This window comes from Crinia signifera, chromosome 1 (assembly GCF_055691185.1).
Source record: "Crinia signifera chromosome 1, ASM5569118v1, whole genome shotgun sequence".
Taxonomy (NCBI): Eukaryota; Metazoa; Chordata; class Amphibia; order Anura; family Myobatrachidae; genus Crinia; species Crinia signifera.
In genome coordinates, this window is record NC_139217.1 from 224,204,874 (window position 1) to 224,223,397 (window position 18,524).

General features: G+C 41.0%; 1 protein-coding gene across 3 annotated transcripts in view; it reads right to left on the reverse strand.

Moving 5' to 3' along the window:
* Positions 1 to 18,524, reverse strand: part of SEMA6B (semaphorin 6B) — a 237,993-nt gene that overhangs the window by 58,577 nt on the left and 160,892 nt on the right. For all 3 annotated transcript variants that reach the window (XM_083179335.1, XM_083179334.1, XM_083179336.1), the window contains 2 exons: positions 13,113 to 13,244; positions 3,712 to 3,861 (listed from right to left, as the gene is read on the reverse strand). In XM_083179335.1, coding sequence (XP_083035461.1) covers positions 3,712 to 3,861; positions 13,113 to 13,244 — 282 coding nt within the window. The remainder of the gene's footprint in view (positions 1 to 3,711; positions 3,862 to 13,112; positions 13,245 to 18,524) is intronic.

Below are 18,524 nucleotides of genomic sequence, written 5' to 3' on the forward strand. Positions count from 1 at the left end.
TGCGATGGGCGCCGTGCTAGGAAAGCAGTACCAAAAAGGGTGCTTGAGAGTTCCTTATATTGGCCCCTGATATATTTGTACATGTTGAGCATGTCCCTCCTTAAACGTCTCTTCTCTAGTGTAAATAGTCCCAAACTGCTCAATCTCTCCTCATAGTTTAAATTCTCCATTCCCCTGATTAGCTTGGTAGCTGGGTTTTTTCCAATTCTATTATGTCCTTTTTATAGTGTGGGGCCCAGAACTGTACGCCATATTCAAGGTGAGGTCTAACCAATGCCTTGTACAGTGGTATAATTACTTTTGAGTCCCTAGTTTCCATGCCCCTTTTAATACATGCTAGAATTCTGTTGGCCTTTTTTGTTGCAATGTGACATTGAGTACTGCACCACAGTTTGTTATCTATATGGACTCCTAGATCCTTTTCAAGTGCTGAAATACCCAATGCCTCTCCGCTTAGGTTGTAACTAGCACACTGGTTACGTCTCCCGAGATGCATAACATTGCATTTATCCACATTGAACCTCATCTTCCACTTTTTAGCTTGTTAAGATCATTTTGAAGTACGTTTACATCCTCTGTTGATTTAATATCTCTACTCAATTTTGTGTCATCAGCAAAGATGGATACATTGCTGAGTATCCCCATCCCAATATCGTTAATATATAGGTTAAATAAGATGGGCCCTAGTACCGAACCCTGTGGCACTCCACTTAGAACTGGTGTCATATTTGATAGAGCACCGTTCACAACCACTCTTTGTTCTCTATTACACAGCCAGTTCCCTAACCATCTACAGAGATTTGCCCCTAATCCCAGGACCTCCATTTTATTTATCAACCTCTTGTGTGGTACTGTATCAAAAGCTTTTACAAAATCCAGGAAGACCACATCTACTGCGTTTCCATTATCAAGGTTTTTGCTGACATCCTCATAGAAGCCTAGTAAATTTGTCTGGCATGATCGATTTTTCATGAACCCATGTTGGTTAATACTAAGGGGTGGGGTCCTGGGGTGCACACCAATTGAGAGGTGCGACCATGCGGAGACCTTTCAGTAGAACTGCATACAAAGTCAAAGTTGCAGTTGCACAAATCAAACTCCCAATTTAATGAATATTGCAATAACATTTTGCATTTTTAGCGAGGTTCTTCTCTTATTTACAGTATGGCCATAAGTAACGGCTTGCCCACCGCGTCCAGGTGACCTCATTAATCGGGCAAGTCCCTAACATTTTGGGGGGTACAAATCTAGGGCACAGGGCACCCCAAAACGATGCAGCCGAGTGACCCCAGGGCAACACAAGACTGAAAGAAATATATAGTGTGCACAAATCAAACTCCCAATTTAATGAATATTGCAATAAAATGTTGCATTTTTAGCGAGGTTCTTCGCTTATTTATGGCCATAAGTAACGGATTGCCCACCGCGTCCAGGTGACCTCATTAGTAGGGCAAGTCCTTGGACGCGATGGGCAAGCCGTTACTTATGGCCATAAATAAGCAAAGAACCTTGCTAAAAACGCAAAATGTTATTGCAATATTCATTAAATTGGGAGTTTGATTTGTGCACCTGCAACTTTGACTTTGTATGCAGTTCTACTGAAAGGTCTCCGCATGGTCGCACCTCTCAATTGGTGTGCACCCCAGGACCCCACCCCTGTATATCTAATGCCGTGTATTTACATACACAATAGAAGGCCAGAGACCCCTTCTGCGCCTGGTGGTAGCACCCACGCCCACCTGTCCTATATATTGGTTTTAATTAGGTTACTATCATTTCTTAGACTGCATGCAGAGCAAGGTGAGACCTGCACAAATGTATAATGGATTATCAGATGGGGGGTGCATTTCTGGGTTGTGGGCCCCCCTGGACTGGTGTGGCTGTTTGACCTCAGGAGCAACACAAATTAACACTTATTTTCATATTCACTTTCATCCCTATTGTGTGTTTTATTTCAATGTAATTAATTTCTCACCTTTACCTCACTACTTCACCTCTCACTACTTTATCTCTCCTTTTACCTCTCACTTACTTACCCCTGCTATTTTTAGCAGCTTATAATGAAACAAAGTGAGGATGGGTTAGTGAGAGACTAACCTAACTTCACTTTGTTTCACTATATATTTCTTTCAGTCTTGTGTTGCCCTGGGGTCACTCGGCTGCATCGTTTTGGGGTGACCTGTGCCCTAGATTTGTACCCCCCCCCCCAAAAAAAAATGTTAGGGACTTGCCCGACTAATGAGGTCACCTGGACGCGGTGGGCAAGCCGTTACTTATGGCCATAAATAAGCGAAGAACCTTGCTAAAAATGCTACATTTTATTGCAATATTCATTAAATTGGGAGTTTGATTTGTGCACCTGCAACTTGTATGCAGTTGGTTAATACTAAGTTAACTATGAAGGTCTAAATATTCCAGGATACCATCCCTTAAAATTCCTTCAAATATTTTACCCACTATTGATGTTAAGCTCACAGGCCTGTAATTAGCTGGGTCATCCCTTTTTCCTTTTTTGAATATGGGCAATACCTCTGCTATTCTACAGTCTTTTGGTACCATACCTGATGATAGTGTATTATCAAAAATGGAATATAGAGGGGTCGCTAGTTCCTCCTTTAATTCCATTAGTACCCTAGGATGTATCCCATCTGGCACTGGTGATTTGTTCATTTTTATTTTGCTGAGCCTCGATATTATCTCATCGGTCGTGAAATCAATATTGAGATCCGGCTTGTTTGTCCCAGTTGTGGTATCTGTGCTTTCCTCTATCTGCTCTCCCCTAGTAAACACTGATGAGAAGAACCCATTTAACAGTTCCCGCTTTTCCTTTATCCTCCGCAAAACTTTTACAGTTGATATCGGTTAATGGGCCTATGTTCTCTTTAATTATTCGCTTACTTCATACATTCATTAGTACATACTTGAAAAACTTCTTGGGGTTAGTTTTGCTCTCTGTGGCTAGCTACTTTGATTACTTCCTTACAAATTTTGTTTCTTTCTTTGTTCTTGATGAACGCCTCCTCATTTACTTTATTTTTATAGAATTTAAACGCTTTTCTTTTATTGCTGATTGCTGTCCTTACTTTTTTGTCCAACCATGATGGCTTTTTTTGTTGAATTTACCCTTATTGACTTTTGGGATGTATTAAATAGTTAGTGATTCTAGCACATTTTTAAATGTATCCCACATTTCCTCTGCATTCTTCCCTTCAAATAACTCTTCCCACTTAATTTCTTTTAGAGCTTCCCTGATTAATTCGAAGTTAGCTTTTCTGAAGTTTAGTACTTTACCCAGTCCTGTATATTGTAGTTTACAGAAGTTGATTTCCAGTGAAACCATGTTGTGGTCACTGTTTCCTAGGTGTTCAATTACGCTGATGTTTGAAACTAAGTCTATGTTATTTGTTAATACTAAATGTACTGTACTGTACTGAAGGCAAACATTAAGGATATTGGTGAAAAATTACATATGGACTCTACTTCAAATACCAAAGGCAGTTCCCTGGAATACATAAGCGCACTACAAGAACAGAGCATGCATCTGTATAAGCTGCTGAGGATGAAAGTCAGTAATCACATATGGCTGAGGAGACACAATTGAAAAGAAGAACTGCAAAATTTATGAATAATTGGAATAAAAGCAAAAATATATAAAAACATTTAGCTGATAATGAACAATTACTGCAACTAAAATTAGGATTTGCTTCTTACCGTTTCAGTGTCCTTGTTATCCATGGTGAACCTCCAAGAGAGGGAACAGAATCCTCAACCAAGGGATGCAACTTTACAAAACTCAAAACCTCATCAGGGAGACTGCGAGAGGAGTTATAGGGCATGGAAGAACCAACACAGCAACCCGGGCTGCAGAGCAAACAGATAAAATAAAACAGATAAAATATTGCAATTTAAATGTAGAAAACATAAACCTGGTTTCAATATATCAAGATAAATGTTATTAAAAAGCCTGTTTAAAAACACAAACACTGATATTATACATTAGGTAGCATTTTAATTCATTGGCAGTATTATAAGAGATGAATACTAATGTAGACATATATTCATAAAAGATACAAATAAAAATGAAGTATGTTTGAAATACAGTAATTGAAATGTAAAAAGATAATAGAAATGAAATTTTTTTAATTTTGAATAAAAAAATATCAGTTATTTGGATGGCAATACAATAATTACAGTACAGGGCCTCTATCTAGGGCCCCCTGTGGCATGTATTCAAAAAAATATTTTTTTTAGCTAAAGGTTTTGTGCATGGCAGTGGGGTAGTGCTGCAGCTTCACATTTCTGCCAATGTGACAATGATTAATGGTGTTGAGCATCGGGAGCCAAGGCACACTGACTTCACAAGTGTGCATTACATTACTGGGAGTTTATTGCATAGCCTCAACGGCTTGTTTCAGGGTTACGACCCCTTTATCAAGAGGCAAAAGCATGTACAATACATCACATACAGTCCTACCTTAAATAGCAGTGAATTTGGCACCAACAGCACTCCCCAGTCCTCACAAGCCAATTCACCTGTGCACGGGAAGCATAGCAATGACGCTCATGTCTCACACCCATAGCGTCACTGCCATGGAAACCCGATGCACCGTTCCGCCGTCAGAACCAGCAGCATCTCCCAGCTTCCGCATCACTGCTCTCACCTGCATCCTCATTGCCATGGTGACCCACCAGGGCAGTTTTGCTATAAGCTGGCCAGAACATAAGCAATCTGGCTAATACACTTATCTACTGCAGCCCACAGTTAATAAAATATAAAAAATATACAATTCATCACACAGTTGGCTCACCGCTGTTCGGGACCCATGTAGGCCAAAAGCATGTCTCACACCCATGCATTGATAGCCATGGTGCCTAGGCACACAATTCCGCCAGCCTAGTGTTGTAATTCACCCTCACCACCCTCTGAATAAGTTACTGAGGTCCAAGGAGAGGGATCTCAAACTAAAGAGAGCAGATCTTCTGAAACCTCAAATCAAAAAAGGTGACAATGTGTTTCCCTTCATTTCGAAATTTGACACATCAAGCATGAGGTTTCAGAAGATCTGCTCTCTTTAGTTTGAGATCCCTCTCCTTGGACCTCAGTAACTTATTCAGAGGGTGGTGAGCAGTGGCATAAGTTCATCCCAGTTGCCCGGAGGCAAGATAAATATTGGTACCCCCCCCCCCACACACACACACACACACACACACACACACACACACACACTGCTCCTTACATACAGTAAATATATATGTATTTATATTATGTATATTATGTTTAAAAATAAAGAAACTGTGACTTCTATGGTCCTGCTGGGAGGGAGGGGGAGTCAGCCACAGAAGTGATATCAATGGCTTTCAATTAACTGATTCAAATTTGCAGGAGAGGAGAGGTGCCCCCTTGGGAGCAGGAGCCCGGCGGCAGATGACTCCATTGCCTCCCAGAGTTCTGCCTCTGGTGGTGAGGGTGAATTACAACACTAGGCTGGCGGAATTGTGTGCCTGGGCACCATGGCTATCAATGCATGGGTGTGAGACATGCTTTTGGCCTACATGGGTCCCGAACAGCGGTGAGCCAACTGTGTGATGGATTGTTTTTTTTATATATTTTATTAACTGTGGGCTGCAGTAGATAAGTTTATTAGCCAGATTGCTTATGTTCTGGCCAGCTTCTAGCAAAACTGCCCTGGTGGGTCACCAAGGCAATGAGGATGCAGGTGAGAGCCGTGTCCAATGCTGTGTGTTGATGAAGGGGGGCAGTGATGCGGAAGCTGGGAGACGCTGCTGGTTCTGACGACCAAACGGTGCATCGGGTTTCCATGGCAGTGACGCCATGGGTGTGAGACATGAGCGTCATTGCTATGCTTCCCATGCACAGGTGAATTGGCTTGTGAGGACTGGGGAGAGCTGTTGGTGCCAAATTCACTGCTATTTAAGGTAGGACTGTATGTGATGTATTGTACATGCTTTTGCCTCTTTAGAAAGGGGTCGTAACTCCGAAACGAGCCATTGAGGCTATGCAATACACAAGCTTCTACACTTTTTGACATTTGCTGCAGTGACGTTTTGTTCCTGGGTAACTTTTGGAGTCTGGGAATCTTGCTGTATATATATATATCTCTATAGCCAGAATTCTGCAGGCGCTGGATAGCTATCCTGAACAAATGCAGTCTGGACTTGATGCTGCTTGTGGTGGAGGAGGCTTGCAAAGAGCTGAAAAATACTAAAGAAAAATTGGATGCACTGCGTACAGAATGCGCACCACTTCTAGAAGCACATGAGTTTGAAAACTGGTCGGTGAAATTAAAATCTCAGTGCAACATGTACCGTCGTGAATTGGTTCGCTTTAAGAAAACAAAATTGGCCACTGTAAAAACAGACTATGAATCTACTATTAAAAAGGGTCTTGCCTATTCGCAAATGCTAAGGGCAGCACGCATCTGCAGCAACCCAGCCGATCCAATTGGACTTCATCATTTCTATGTTCCAACACCGAGGTTATCCTTTGAAAGAGCTGAGGGCATCTAAACAAAAGGTCCTGAACTTGGATAGAAATACTCTACTCAAACCGACCATACGCAACCAGACGAAAACTTTCCCATGGACAACCACCTACAACTCTTACAGCCCAGTACTACCAGTGGCCAATCGTCCCTGTGGCCTATCAAGACCTTAAATGATTTGCCTCCCCCCGATCCATGGTGTGTTATCATCGAGGGCGCAATTTGAGGGACAAATTAGTACATACCGATATCATGGGAGCGTGTGACATGTCAATTTCTAATCACTGGCAACTCGTTTAAACACCCACATAATCAAAAGGAATATAAAATTAATCATGTATTAACCTGCAGTACCAAATATATCATCTACATTATAATATTCCTCTGCGGTCTGTTCTATGTCGGGATGTCGACTAGACAGTTCAAGGAATGTATGGGCATGCACAGGTCGCCAATCAAGGCAGCCCTGGCAGATAAGCCTAATGACCAACCAGTTGCTTCCCACTTCAAGAGATGTGGACATGCATTATCTTCATTACTTCATGTCCCTCCCCTATCAAGAGGAGGTGATCGCCAAAAGATCCTATTAAAACTGTAAGCTAACTCGATCTGCCGTCTGGGGACAATTTCCCCAATGGCCTTAATGAGCGCATAACTTGGAATGCGCTGCTGTAATCTACTGCCATACCTGATATTGCTTGCTCTTTCTCTTTTTGTTTATGTTTTCTATTATTGCTTTATTTATCATGTCTACATGTATTTTGTTATACTCTTTATGAGGTAGCGGACAATGTTTAATAGTGCTGTTATATCATCCCAGCATAGTAATTGTATGGTTATCTTGTCTTTAATTCACAGACTGGAGACTAGCGAGCGTAGCGAGGCACCGGGCCCGCTGCGTGGCGAGCGCAGCGAGTTTGCAAGGGGGGGGCGATCCACGTCCCCCCCCTTGTCGGGATTTCGGCGTTCGGGATTCCGGCGTCGGGATTTTAAATGCCGGGATCCCGACCGCCGGCTTTTCATGCCGAATCCACCAAAAACACTAAAGGGATAAAGCTGATGTATTTCCAACAGTTATTCTCAAATAAATGTTATTTAATATGTAATGTACATAAAAATAGCTTTTTAGGGTAGATTCATTTTTATACTGTGCATGGCCGCGCGCGGGTGGCAGTGGGTACATGGCAGGGCGGCAGGTGCGTGTACGTGTGGGGCAGACTCTGTGTCCGGCGGTGACTGTCCTCCTTCCAACAGGCAGCCAATCGCAAGGCTGCCTGTTGCTGCACTCAGTCTTGGAGCCTGACAGGAAGTGAATTCCTGTCTGCTCTGAGGCTGAGCACGGAGGGCTCCAGGAGGAGTGGCGGAGCGTAAGCGTCACAGACAGCAGCTCTGCCGTGCCAGGGGTAAGTTACTTGGAGGGAGGGAGCAGCGTATTATACATTGAGGGGGGAGGGGCTGCATAAAACTTGCTAAAATAAAACGATAAAAAGGAAGCTGGAGGAAAAAAAATATGTTATCATATTAAGGGGGGGGGGCCTATACCCCTAACCATACACACACACCCCGCAGCCTATAACCCTAACCATACACACACACCGCAGCCTATAACCCTAACCATACACACACCCCGCAGCCTATACCCCTAACCATACACACACACCCTGCAGCCTATAACCCTAACCATACACACACACCGCAGCCTATAACCCTAACCATACACACACCCCGCAGCCTATACCCCTAACCATACACACACACACTGCAGCCGTCTTTGGCGCACACTGTTCCCATTTTGAGTGGGGCGTGGGGCCCAAGGAATATTTTTGCACCTGGGCCCACTACTCGCTAGTTCCGCCTCTGGTCATGTTCATTGGTAGATTTTCCACTAGGCACTTAGGGATGCCACTTCCCTTTACCCCCTGCATCAGAGCCCCACTCAGTCCACGACCACTCCAAACTTTAGAGCAGCAAATGTTTCATTTTGTAATTCATTTATCCAGGACAATAGTTGAATTTAATTGTATTGAGGCCACTAAAAAAGAAATTGTTCCTATTTACATTTTTACAGGGATTTTTCTCCTCCTTTTTTTTCCTGTTTTTCCAGATTGTTCGGCTGCAGGAGTAGAAGTATCCTACTGGGTGCCACCTAGACATCTCCTGTTCCATTAAGGGAAGATGTACCAAGACTCAGCAAGAAATAAACTGAAGAAGTTGTACAAAAGCAACCAAAAAGAGTCTGTCATTTATCCAGCACAGTTCTTAAAATGACAGAGTTATAGGTTGATTTGGACAACTACTACAATTTATCTCTCTACAAGGCTTTATACAGTGAGGCCAATGCAACATAGAATAAGTAAAGTAATTAATAAAAAAGAAAGAAGCTAGCAGAGATATATGTAAGCAAATACAAAATCAGAAAAAAAGATGACAGAGGGTATTTAATGATTTCATGAAAAAGGAATGGACCTGCACTGTAACAATTACCCATTTACCACATTAGTGACAAATATATTATAGCACGCCATATATACCATATGTACTGTAAAAATGTCAATATTAACAGTGCACAAAATAACATACAATATTTCTAACAATATATTCCAATAAAATAATAATGATAAGACGATTACTTATAGTATGCCAGCATATTCCGTACTTTACAATTACTATTCCAAATCATATTACAATTATGGTTGTCCAATCTATAAAGTTACTGCATTTTAGCCTCTATTTGAATTTACAAACCACTCAGAGATAAAATAATAAAATTGGAAACAGCCAATAAAGTTGTGTCTATGGACACTAAGCATATTTTGAATGCATTTTTTTGGGTGTTTGCAGTAATGTAAAAGTATGATTTATCAACACTAGGTGACATTTGAGAAAATAGTTCCACTTAATTGATATGGGTTACCTATAAAAAAAATTGTATGCAAAATTTCTTATATGTTCAACAACTGACCTTGATGAGAACAGAGCCACGTAGGATTTAAAACTTCAAGTTTCTTCAATGTTTTGTTTCTTTATACATATCTTATATGAGGAGGGTATGATTCACAGAACCATACATGAGTTAAGCACTTAAGACAGACTTCTTGCGTATGTCTGTCTGAAATGTTCAAAAAAAAGCCTTTTTTGGGGAAGTTTAACATATGTTGTGTTAGTAGTCTATGTGCTGCCGGCAATGTAACAATTAGTGTTGCAGCAGAAGCAACTCAAAGGTTGTTCAAAATGGTATCTAGTTAAACCACTATCAGTACAGTGTATTACTGCTTCTGCTAGTGATGCCCATCAACCATCAGTTGTTAATATACAGTTGTGCTCATAAGTGAAGGATAACTCACAACTTTTCTTTCATTCATTGTTAGTGGTTGGGTTAAGCCATTTATTGTCTATCAAATGTGTTTACTCTTTTTAAATCATAATGACAACAGAAACTACCCAAATGACCCTGATCAAAAGTTTACATACCCCAGTTCTTAATACAGTGTATTGCCCCTTTTAACATCAATGACAGCTTGAAGTCTTTTGTGGTAGTTGTGGATGAGAATTTATTTATTTTCCCAGATGGTAAAGCTGCCCATTCTTCTTGGCAAAAAGCCTCCAGTTTCTGTAAATTATTGGGCTGTCTTGCATGAATTACACATTTGAGATCTCCCCAGAGTGGCTCAATGATATTGAGGTCAGAAGATTGAGATGGCCATCTTCACTTTATTCTGCTGTATCCAATGACTGGTCGACTTGGCCTTGTGTTTTGGATCATTGTCATGTTGGTCCCATGCGCAGCTTCCGGGCTGATGAGTGCAAAGTTTCCTCCAGTATTTTCTGATAACATGCTGCATTCATCTTGCCATCAATTTTTACCAAGTTTCCAGTGCCTTTGTAGCTCACACATCTCCAAAACATCAGCGATCCACCTCCGTGTTTCACAGTAGGATTTGTATACCTTTCATCATAGGCCTTGTTGACTCCTCTCCAAATGTAACGTTTATGGTTGTGATGATCCCGGGTTCATGTGTGCATTCAGGGTCGCCTAGCGCTCGTATCTGCCTTGAGAAAGGCAGTGTTTACAGCTGTGCACAGTGCCCCGGGGTTATCGGCTCTCGGATCACACAATATGGCCACAATAGCAAGGTACAAAACGCACCTTTATTTCATATTACCAGTACATATGAAAACCAAAACCACACTGCTAACACTACACAGTACGGGTAGATAAGATCCACACATAAATGAACACTTTCCTTTCCCTTGAACAGTCAATAGTCACCTTGGACAGTCTCTGAGCTGAGGCACAGCACGGGCGAGGCTCCTGCAAAATGCTGGCTGTTGGACAGGCTCCACTGAGCCGAGGCAGAATGTCGACCCCTGATCCTTCAGGTGTCAAGTTTTGGCCACTTGGCCTGCTGGTGCTGGAGGGGCCCTGGTGAGATGGATGCAAACACTGGCTGTGGGATGGGCTCCACTGAGCTGGGGCCTAATGCCCGCCAATGATACTGCAGGTGATGAGTCCCGGCTGCTTGGCCTGTTGGTGCTGGAGGGGCCATGGTGAGCTGGATGCAAACACTGGCTGCTGGCCCTGAAGGTGATGCTGATGTTCTGGTGAGGTCTGGAGGGAACTCAGTCTCTTTTCATCTGCCCCTGCCTCTCAAGGTCAGGGATCTTGAATAGATGCAAATTGTTCAACCCAGAGCTGCTGTTTTCAGCCCATTTTATCCTTGAGTTCTGCGTCGGGATTGGTTGTTGCTTGAATCCTCAGATGTAAATTACCCCTGAGTTCTGTATAGGGATTGGCTGCTGGAAACCTGGAAATCTTCAAGGTCCCTGGAGTTCTTTGGCTCCCTGCTGGGCTGGTGCCTGGCAGTCTGTAAGCAGCCAAGAAAGAACAAAAGCCAGGTAATTGTGCTGATAAGGGGGTGGACCAGATAGGTAGTCAAAACAGACCCTTTTTGTCGGTTGAGAGGTCACATCCCATTCAGCTGGGGGGGGGGGGGGGGGGTGTCAGCTGCCTGCATTTCTTGCTTGTCTCATACACCCTTACATACATACAGCGAAATAGTACAGCCCTGCATCCGGCATGGAATTCCCAGGCCTGAAAATGCCTGGTGGTCACTGGGCGCTGTTTAGGAATTGGGGGGGGACCACTACCCACTGACTATCCGGGGTGGGGCACACGAAGGATAGTCACAATGGTTGGGGCCAAAAAGTTACATTTTGGTCTCATCACTCCAAATGACTTTGTTACAGAAGATTTGAAGTTATTTGTGGATTTTTCTTTGCATCCCGAACAATTTTCCTAGCAGTTGTGGCTGAAATTGTTGTGGGTCTACCTTAACATGATTTGGTTTCCACAGAATCCCTCATTTTCGACTTCTTAATTAGAGTTTGAACATTTGTCATTCTCAATTGCTTGGATATCTTGTTATATCCCTTTCCTGTTTTATACAGTTAAATTACATTTTCCTGCAGATCCTTTGACAATTCTTTTGCTTTCCCCATGACTTAGAATCCAGACATGTCAGTGCAGCACTGGATGAAAGATACAAGAGTCTTTCAGGAGACCACAAACTCACTGACCTTTTATACACACACACTGATTACAAGCAAACAGATCACAGGTGAGGATAGTTTCCTTTGGTAGCCATTCAAACCCATTTGTGTCAACTTGTGTGCATGTTATCAGGCCAAAATATCCAGGGTATGTAAACTTTTGATCAGGGTCATTTGGGTAGTTTCTGTTGTCATTATGATTTAAAAAGAGTAAACATAGTTGTTTGACAATAAATGGCTTCACCCAACCACTAACCATGAGTGAAAGAAAAGTTTGTGAGTTGTCATTCATATTCTCTGACAAATGGCCAGAAAATCACAAATTCTGCTAGGCTATGTAAACTTATGAGCACAACTGTATATCAATGGTTAATCTCTGATGGATGATGGTTTTGCCATCGAAGGCAGAGAACTCCACCTCTAACATGAACAGTGAAGCCCCAACTCTGACTGGACGGAGGAATATTAGAGCAGGTATGACCATCATTGGGTGGAACCAATGATGGTTCCCCCATCAATCTTTTCATCTATATTTTCTCCTTGTCTGCGAGGTGGCACACTGGGAGCAAGTGATAGCCGGCAAACTACTAGCCAACATACAAGTGTATTCAAACACTGTTGAATACACTTACATTGTAGCAAGAATTTTGGAAAACTGTCCTCACATGCTATGAAACCTTGTTATATACCACTATGTAAATATTTTTTTGCTCACCGTTACAGTATTTATTTAATAATTCTGAATTTGAAAATGAGCCTGCTGGAATTCATTCTGTTGACATTCACATGATGCATTGACATGCCAATGACAGTAAACGGATTTTCTGATTATTTTATTATTTTGTTTAATTGTCATTGCACCAGCTTTTCTAACCTTGTGTATTTTCAACACAAATGTAATAGCTATTGTAGCTTGGGAATGGTACTGTAACATGTCCTCAGTCTTCTTGAAATGTAACCATGGCTGTGAAGTTTTATGGCAAATATCCACATTACAGTATATGACAAACTGGCCATTTGTTTTCTACATGTGTGCTTTGATTTTAAGACAGTACTGACCGTGGCAAGGGTACAAGCTCCTCTGGAACTGGTGTCCATACAGAATCTGGATTGCGCTGCTCCTTAAACCGACTAGAGAATATCAAGGCCACCTGTTCCATGTCAAATACACAGACAGCAGAACCTTGTATACTGGAAGATAAGGAAAGTGAAGATCAGTTGATAAGTGTTTGGTGGTTAGGTAGATATGTTTCATAATATAGTTTGCTTTTCACACAATTTTATACATTATTTAATATAGCATAAAGTGATTGAGTACTGTACTGTACTTACAAGAGCTAAGTTTTTAAGGCAAAAATTTATGTATGTATGTATATACAGGTCGTGCACCTACTTCTCTGCAAAGAATATTTCAACATTCACACGGATGGAGTAACAATGGCTATAGTGGAGCTGCATTTCCAGGACCCATGAAAATAGAGCCTGATTCAGACCTGGCTGCTAGTTTTCAGAGCCTAGCACCAGTAATCAGGTATACGCCACCGCATCAATGTGAAATTCCACCCTTTGCAACTCTGGGAATAGTTTAGCAGGGCTTGCGAAAAGTAGCTGGATTAGGGATTTGCTTGCAAATCCATTCGCAAGCAGCTCACCATTGAATAATATTCTCAGTGTGTGCAGTCTGTGCAAATCATTTCTAGCTTGTTTTTTAGAACAAGCTAGAAATCATTTGCAATTTCTGGCAAGTTTTTAGTTATGTGAATGTGCAATTTTATTAGGCATGGTGCGCATGGGAATGTGTGGTTTTTAGCATAGCTATTACTGTCGGGTACTGTGGGAATTATGTATAAGAAGTGCTACTACTATCACCAACTGGTGTGGGTTTATGTTTAAGCAGCACTACTACTTTTGGCAACTGGTGTGGCCATTATGAATAAGCAGCGCTACTACTGTCAGTAACTGTGGGCATTATCTAAATATAAGCAGCACTGCTACTGTAGGCAACTGTGGGTGTTATGTATAAGCAACGATATTACTGTGGGCATATGCAGGAGTACTCAGGGCATTACGTGTAGCATAATGTGTGTCAATGTTATATGGGCATTATGATGTGCAGCATTTTGTATAAGGGGCATTTTAATGTGTGACATAATGTGTAATGGGCATTAGTGTGTGGTATAATGTGTAATGGGTATTACAGTGTGTGTAGCATAATGTGTAATGGGCATTATGGTGTTATTTGTACTTTTATATGGCCACACCCCTTACCCATGAAGCCACGCTCCTATATTTTTGCCGTGTGCCTTCGGCGCTCACTCTCACTGTTTTGGCTGTGGTGGACAGCCAATCAACAATTCCTTTTCTGCGTTACTGGTGCTGTGTAATGTTAATAAGATTGTGCTATTATGTGGAGTCATTTGCAATGGGAGTACTATTGTGTGGCCATGCCCCTTCCTGGCACCCAACACCCTAGCACCAGCCCTGCCTATACAAGCTTGTAAATCAAAAATCAATGCTGCTGTGACTAATGAGGCACATTTGACTGGCCTATTCAAAGCAATTAAAATAATATTCAAAGTATGTTCAGTAATTTTCAGTTATGTTCATCCACAATATTTAATTCTAGGGCTCCCCATATATAGGCAGCATCAGGCAGAGAGCACAGAGAATGCACAAGGGATAAAAAAAAGAACATACCAGACAAAAGTTGAAAGCAGGAATAATGAGAATTCATGCCTATTGCAGGAAAGATCTTACAATTGTGTGTAAATTAATCTAGAAAACTAAAAAACACAAGTGGAAATGTAAATCTAGGTCTACTTTTGTCTTGTACAGTATTTTTACTGCATTTTGTATGAAAAATCATACTTTATTCCACAGTTGAAGTACTGAAATATGCTGGATATCTGGAATTGTTTACATCTGTGACAACTAAATCTTTTGTATGTGTTTTATTTTATTGCTCCTCAGTCCGTTTGGATAGGGTAATGTGGTTTGTGTGTTTTAACCCTGTGGATGCCTACTTTGGAACAATAGTGATGCAATCTATGCCAGAGTTTTGGTGAGTGTAATTTTTTCTTGACAGGTATCCAGTTGGAATTCTACTAGACAAGTGAACGAACCTCTGGGGGAAATTTACTAAAGGAAATTTGTAAAAAATAGGTGTATTTGTATCCAGAAATACACTTATTTTTGACATTTACTATCCCGAAAATACGACAATTCGTATTCGTATTGATAGCACATCAATACGAATACGAATTGCCATATTTTCGGGATAGTAAATGTCAAAAATAAGTGTATTTCTGGATACAAATACACCTATTTTTTACAAATTTCCTTTAGTAAATTTCCCCCTCTGTGTCAAGATAGGTAAGTATGTATGGCGTGTGCAATAAAGTTATACTTTATTATGCGTGTGTGTGTAATTTCTTTGAGTATTGGTTCTGTAGTGGGACTACAAGTCCCAGTGAGCCCATTAATGCCCCACAAGCTGTGTCTTGTCGTTCTCCAAGTCCCAGCATGTGCGGGGAGGCTTGCTGGGGCTTGTAGTTTTACTACAAAGCACAATACATAATGTTTAATCTTTTATTAACCACTTTATTGCCATCAGCCCAGCATCCACTGTCAAGGGGCACTGGAGACAGCCCCGGTCTTCAGCAAAGGCTGGTGGTGCCCTGTAAAAAGTTTCCCCTTGGCTGTGGCATGACACCTGTGGAAAGCTAAATTGCATCTCTATGCTATTAAGGTATTGGGAACGACCTCTACGCCATTTAACTATGCTATTTGCGTAGATCTAGTTTAGATCAAAATAATCTTTAAATCGATCAAAGACGGACATAATGCATTAATGTCTAATCGTAGTGGCACTCCCGACATATGCACATTATGTATCCCCCAAAGTATTGGAATATGATCGTCCACACTTTATTGTCTAGTATTGTTGTAATCGACATCACAGACGCAAGTTCATTAAATTAATCGCAATGCGATTAATTACATAACCCCAGAGATATATGTATATATAGATGTGTATGTGTATCTACACGTGTAAATAACTCCAAACAAAGAACTGTAAAGATAACTGGTTTAAACCAGTTATACCTCTTGGCCAGGAAGACACTCCAGATAGATATCTGAAACCAAAGTAATGAAGAACCAATGAGAAGACGCCTGGTCTCCTTGTCTCACCCAATGATCATCAAGACTGACCCTCCAGCCCCTTTCCTTTTAAAGGAGCTACACTGGGTTCCCAGACGCACCTGTGATCTTACAGAGCACATTCTGGGATCCTAGGGGGAGAGCATATTCAATCTCATCTATGCGCCTGTGACGGTAATTGATATATTTATATGTGTGTTTGTTGCACTGTGTAAGCTGTACTTGCGTTCCATAGTCACTGCATTTGTTTAAATCATTTATGTAATACCTATTCATTGTATCTTTGTTTTGTAGAATTGTTCCTGTATATTAATTGTTACCCTCTTATAACCTTTGTCCTTAAAGGACTTCAATAAACTGGGACACAGGGTTAGATCCGTGATCCCACCATAACTGATTGTTTGTGCGTATCAATTCCTTTATAAGTATATAGCATATGAGACACTTTAAAAGGCTTTCTTATTCTCAGTGAGGATAAGTGTAATTGTAAAGTATTATCAAAGGTGGTCTGAAAGAGTAAAACTGTGACAACACAGAGACAATGGTGTGTGTTTGAACCTATTCATATGTAAATGTATTTCTACAACCTTTCACAGTGTCTGTTAAAGGAGATAAAAAGGGGAAACGTGGGGTGCTCAAAGGTACACAAGTACAATTTATTAAAACACAAAATGAAAAAACACAATAGAACCAGTACATAAAAAACACTTATGAGTGTATTCGATTAATGCATAAAAACCTTTATCCTTTTGGGAATGCGGTGGGTATGGCTGTTTGTAGGATAGGTATTAATTTTCCTTAGTTGTAGGTCTTATTTATTTTAAGCCACAGGCCATCCAATTTGACAGTCCGTGTATACACTAGGAAATCCAAGCGATATCGCAAAGTCTGTTGTGGATAATTATCTGTGTGTGCACACGTTTATAATAAAAGGGAAATAATCTCCTTTTTTGAAAGAAGAGCCTTAGTGGTATTAACTGTATAGTACGGAGCAAATGTCTCTTAACGCTCTGTAAGGCTCACACCGATTTGGCAGTATGTTTAATGCCACAGCGCCTGCTCAGTCCCGTCCCTCGACCAACCCTCTGTGGATTCTCCAGATGGGTGGGTTTCTCTAGTACGAGCCTTCTCCTAACCTTAGCGAAGATCTTCCTGCACCCTCCGAGCGGCGCTCTGCCACTGTGTCTGACGGAGATCTGTGCAGCGTCGCTGGGAGGAGAATTTGGCTCTGGCTGTGTGGGGATAAATGCCAGGTGTCAGAGGTGCTCCTTCTAGAACGCGTTTTGCCACACTCTGGGCGGCTTTGTCAAACCTGGAGTGGGGTTCCTTCTGCTTAGTCAGCTGAAATGCTGGTTTGCTCTAGTAGCGCAGGTGCTCTATATTAATTAAATAATTGAATCATGATGTTCAATGGCCCTACGTAAAAGTCCGTCTCACCTGGAGACTCTTTGCAATCTTTAAATTCTCACCGCAGTGTTTATATGTTTATAACAATAGCACTTTATAATTTCATTCAGAAAAAGGACACATTGTCATATATAAATCGAACATATTAATACAATACATTTAAGTGTCAAATGCATTCATTTATTTTGCTTGCTATAGCAGATAGAGATAACTGTATATATACACAGAATAATAATAATAATAAAAAGTACATAAAAATTGTTTACTTATTCTATTTGTTACATAATCTAGTATTTTGAGATTACAGGAGAAATCCGCCAAATTTACAGTTGAGTGTCAGCAGTTTTAACATTTTTCATGGTATTCAAGATGTTATACATTGGGATAATCCCTAGATAAACATTTCATCTACTGCTGATGCTCTAGATCAGGCATGTGCAAACTGTGGCCCTCCAGCTGTTGTGAAACTACACATCCCAGCATGCCTTGCCATAGTTTTAGCATTCCTAATAGCAAAACTGTGGCAGGGTATGATGGGACTTGTAGTTTCACAACAGCGGGAGGGCCATAGTTCGGACATGCCTGCTCTAGATGTTTAGAATATGCAGCTGGTCTTACAGCTCTAAGCTAAAATCGTCGGAGGATAATGCAAATAAGTGTCCAAATAAACAGTGTCTAAAAAAAATTCTACTATAATCATAGCAAATGGACAGAAACATATTTACACATCTAACTATATCTTCACAGATTTATTGGGGATACAATTTTCTGCCATGATCACATTTATATCTTTATTATATTATCTTTATTTTTAGGTATAACCCTTGACCACTCTGGCCAGATACATCAATATTTTTATTTCATCAACCCATAAGATTATATAAAGGAGAAGGGAAGGAGAAT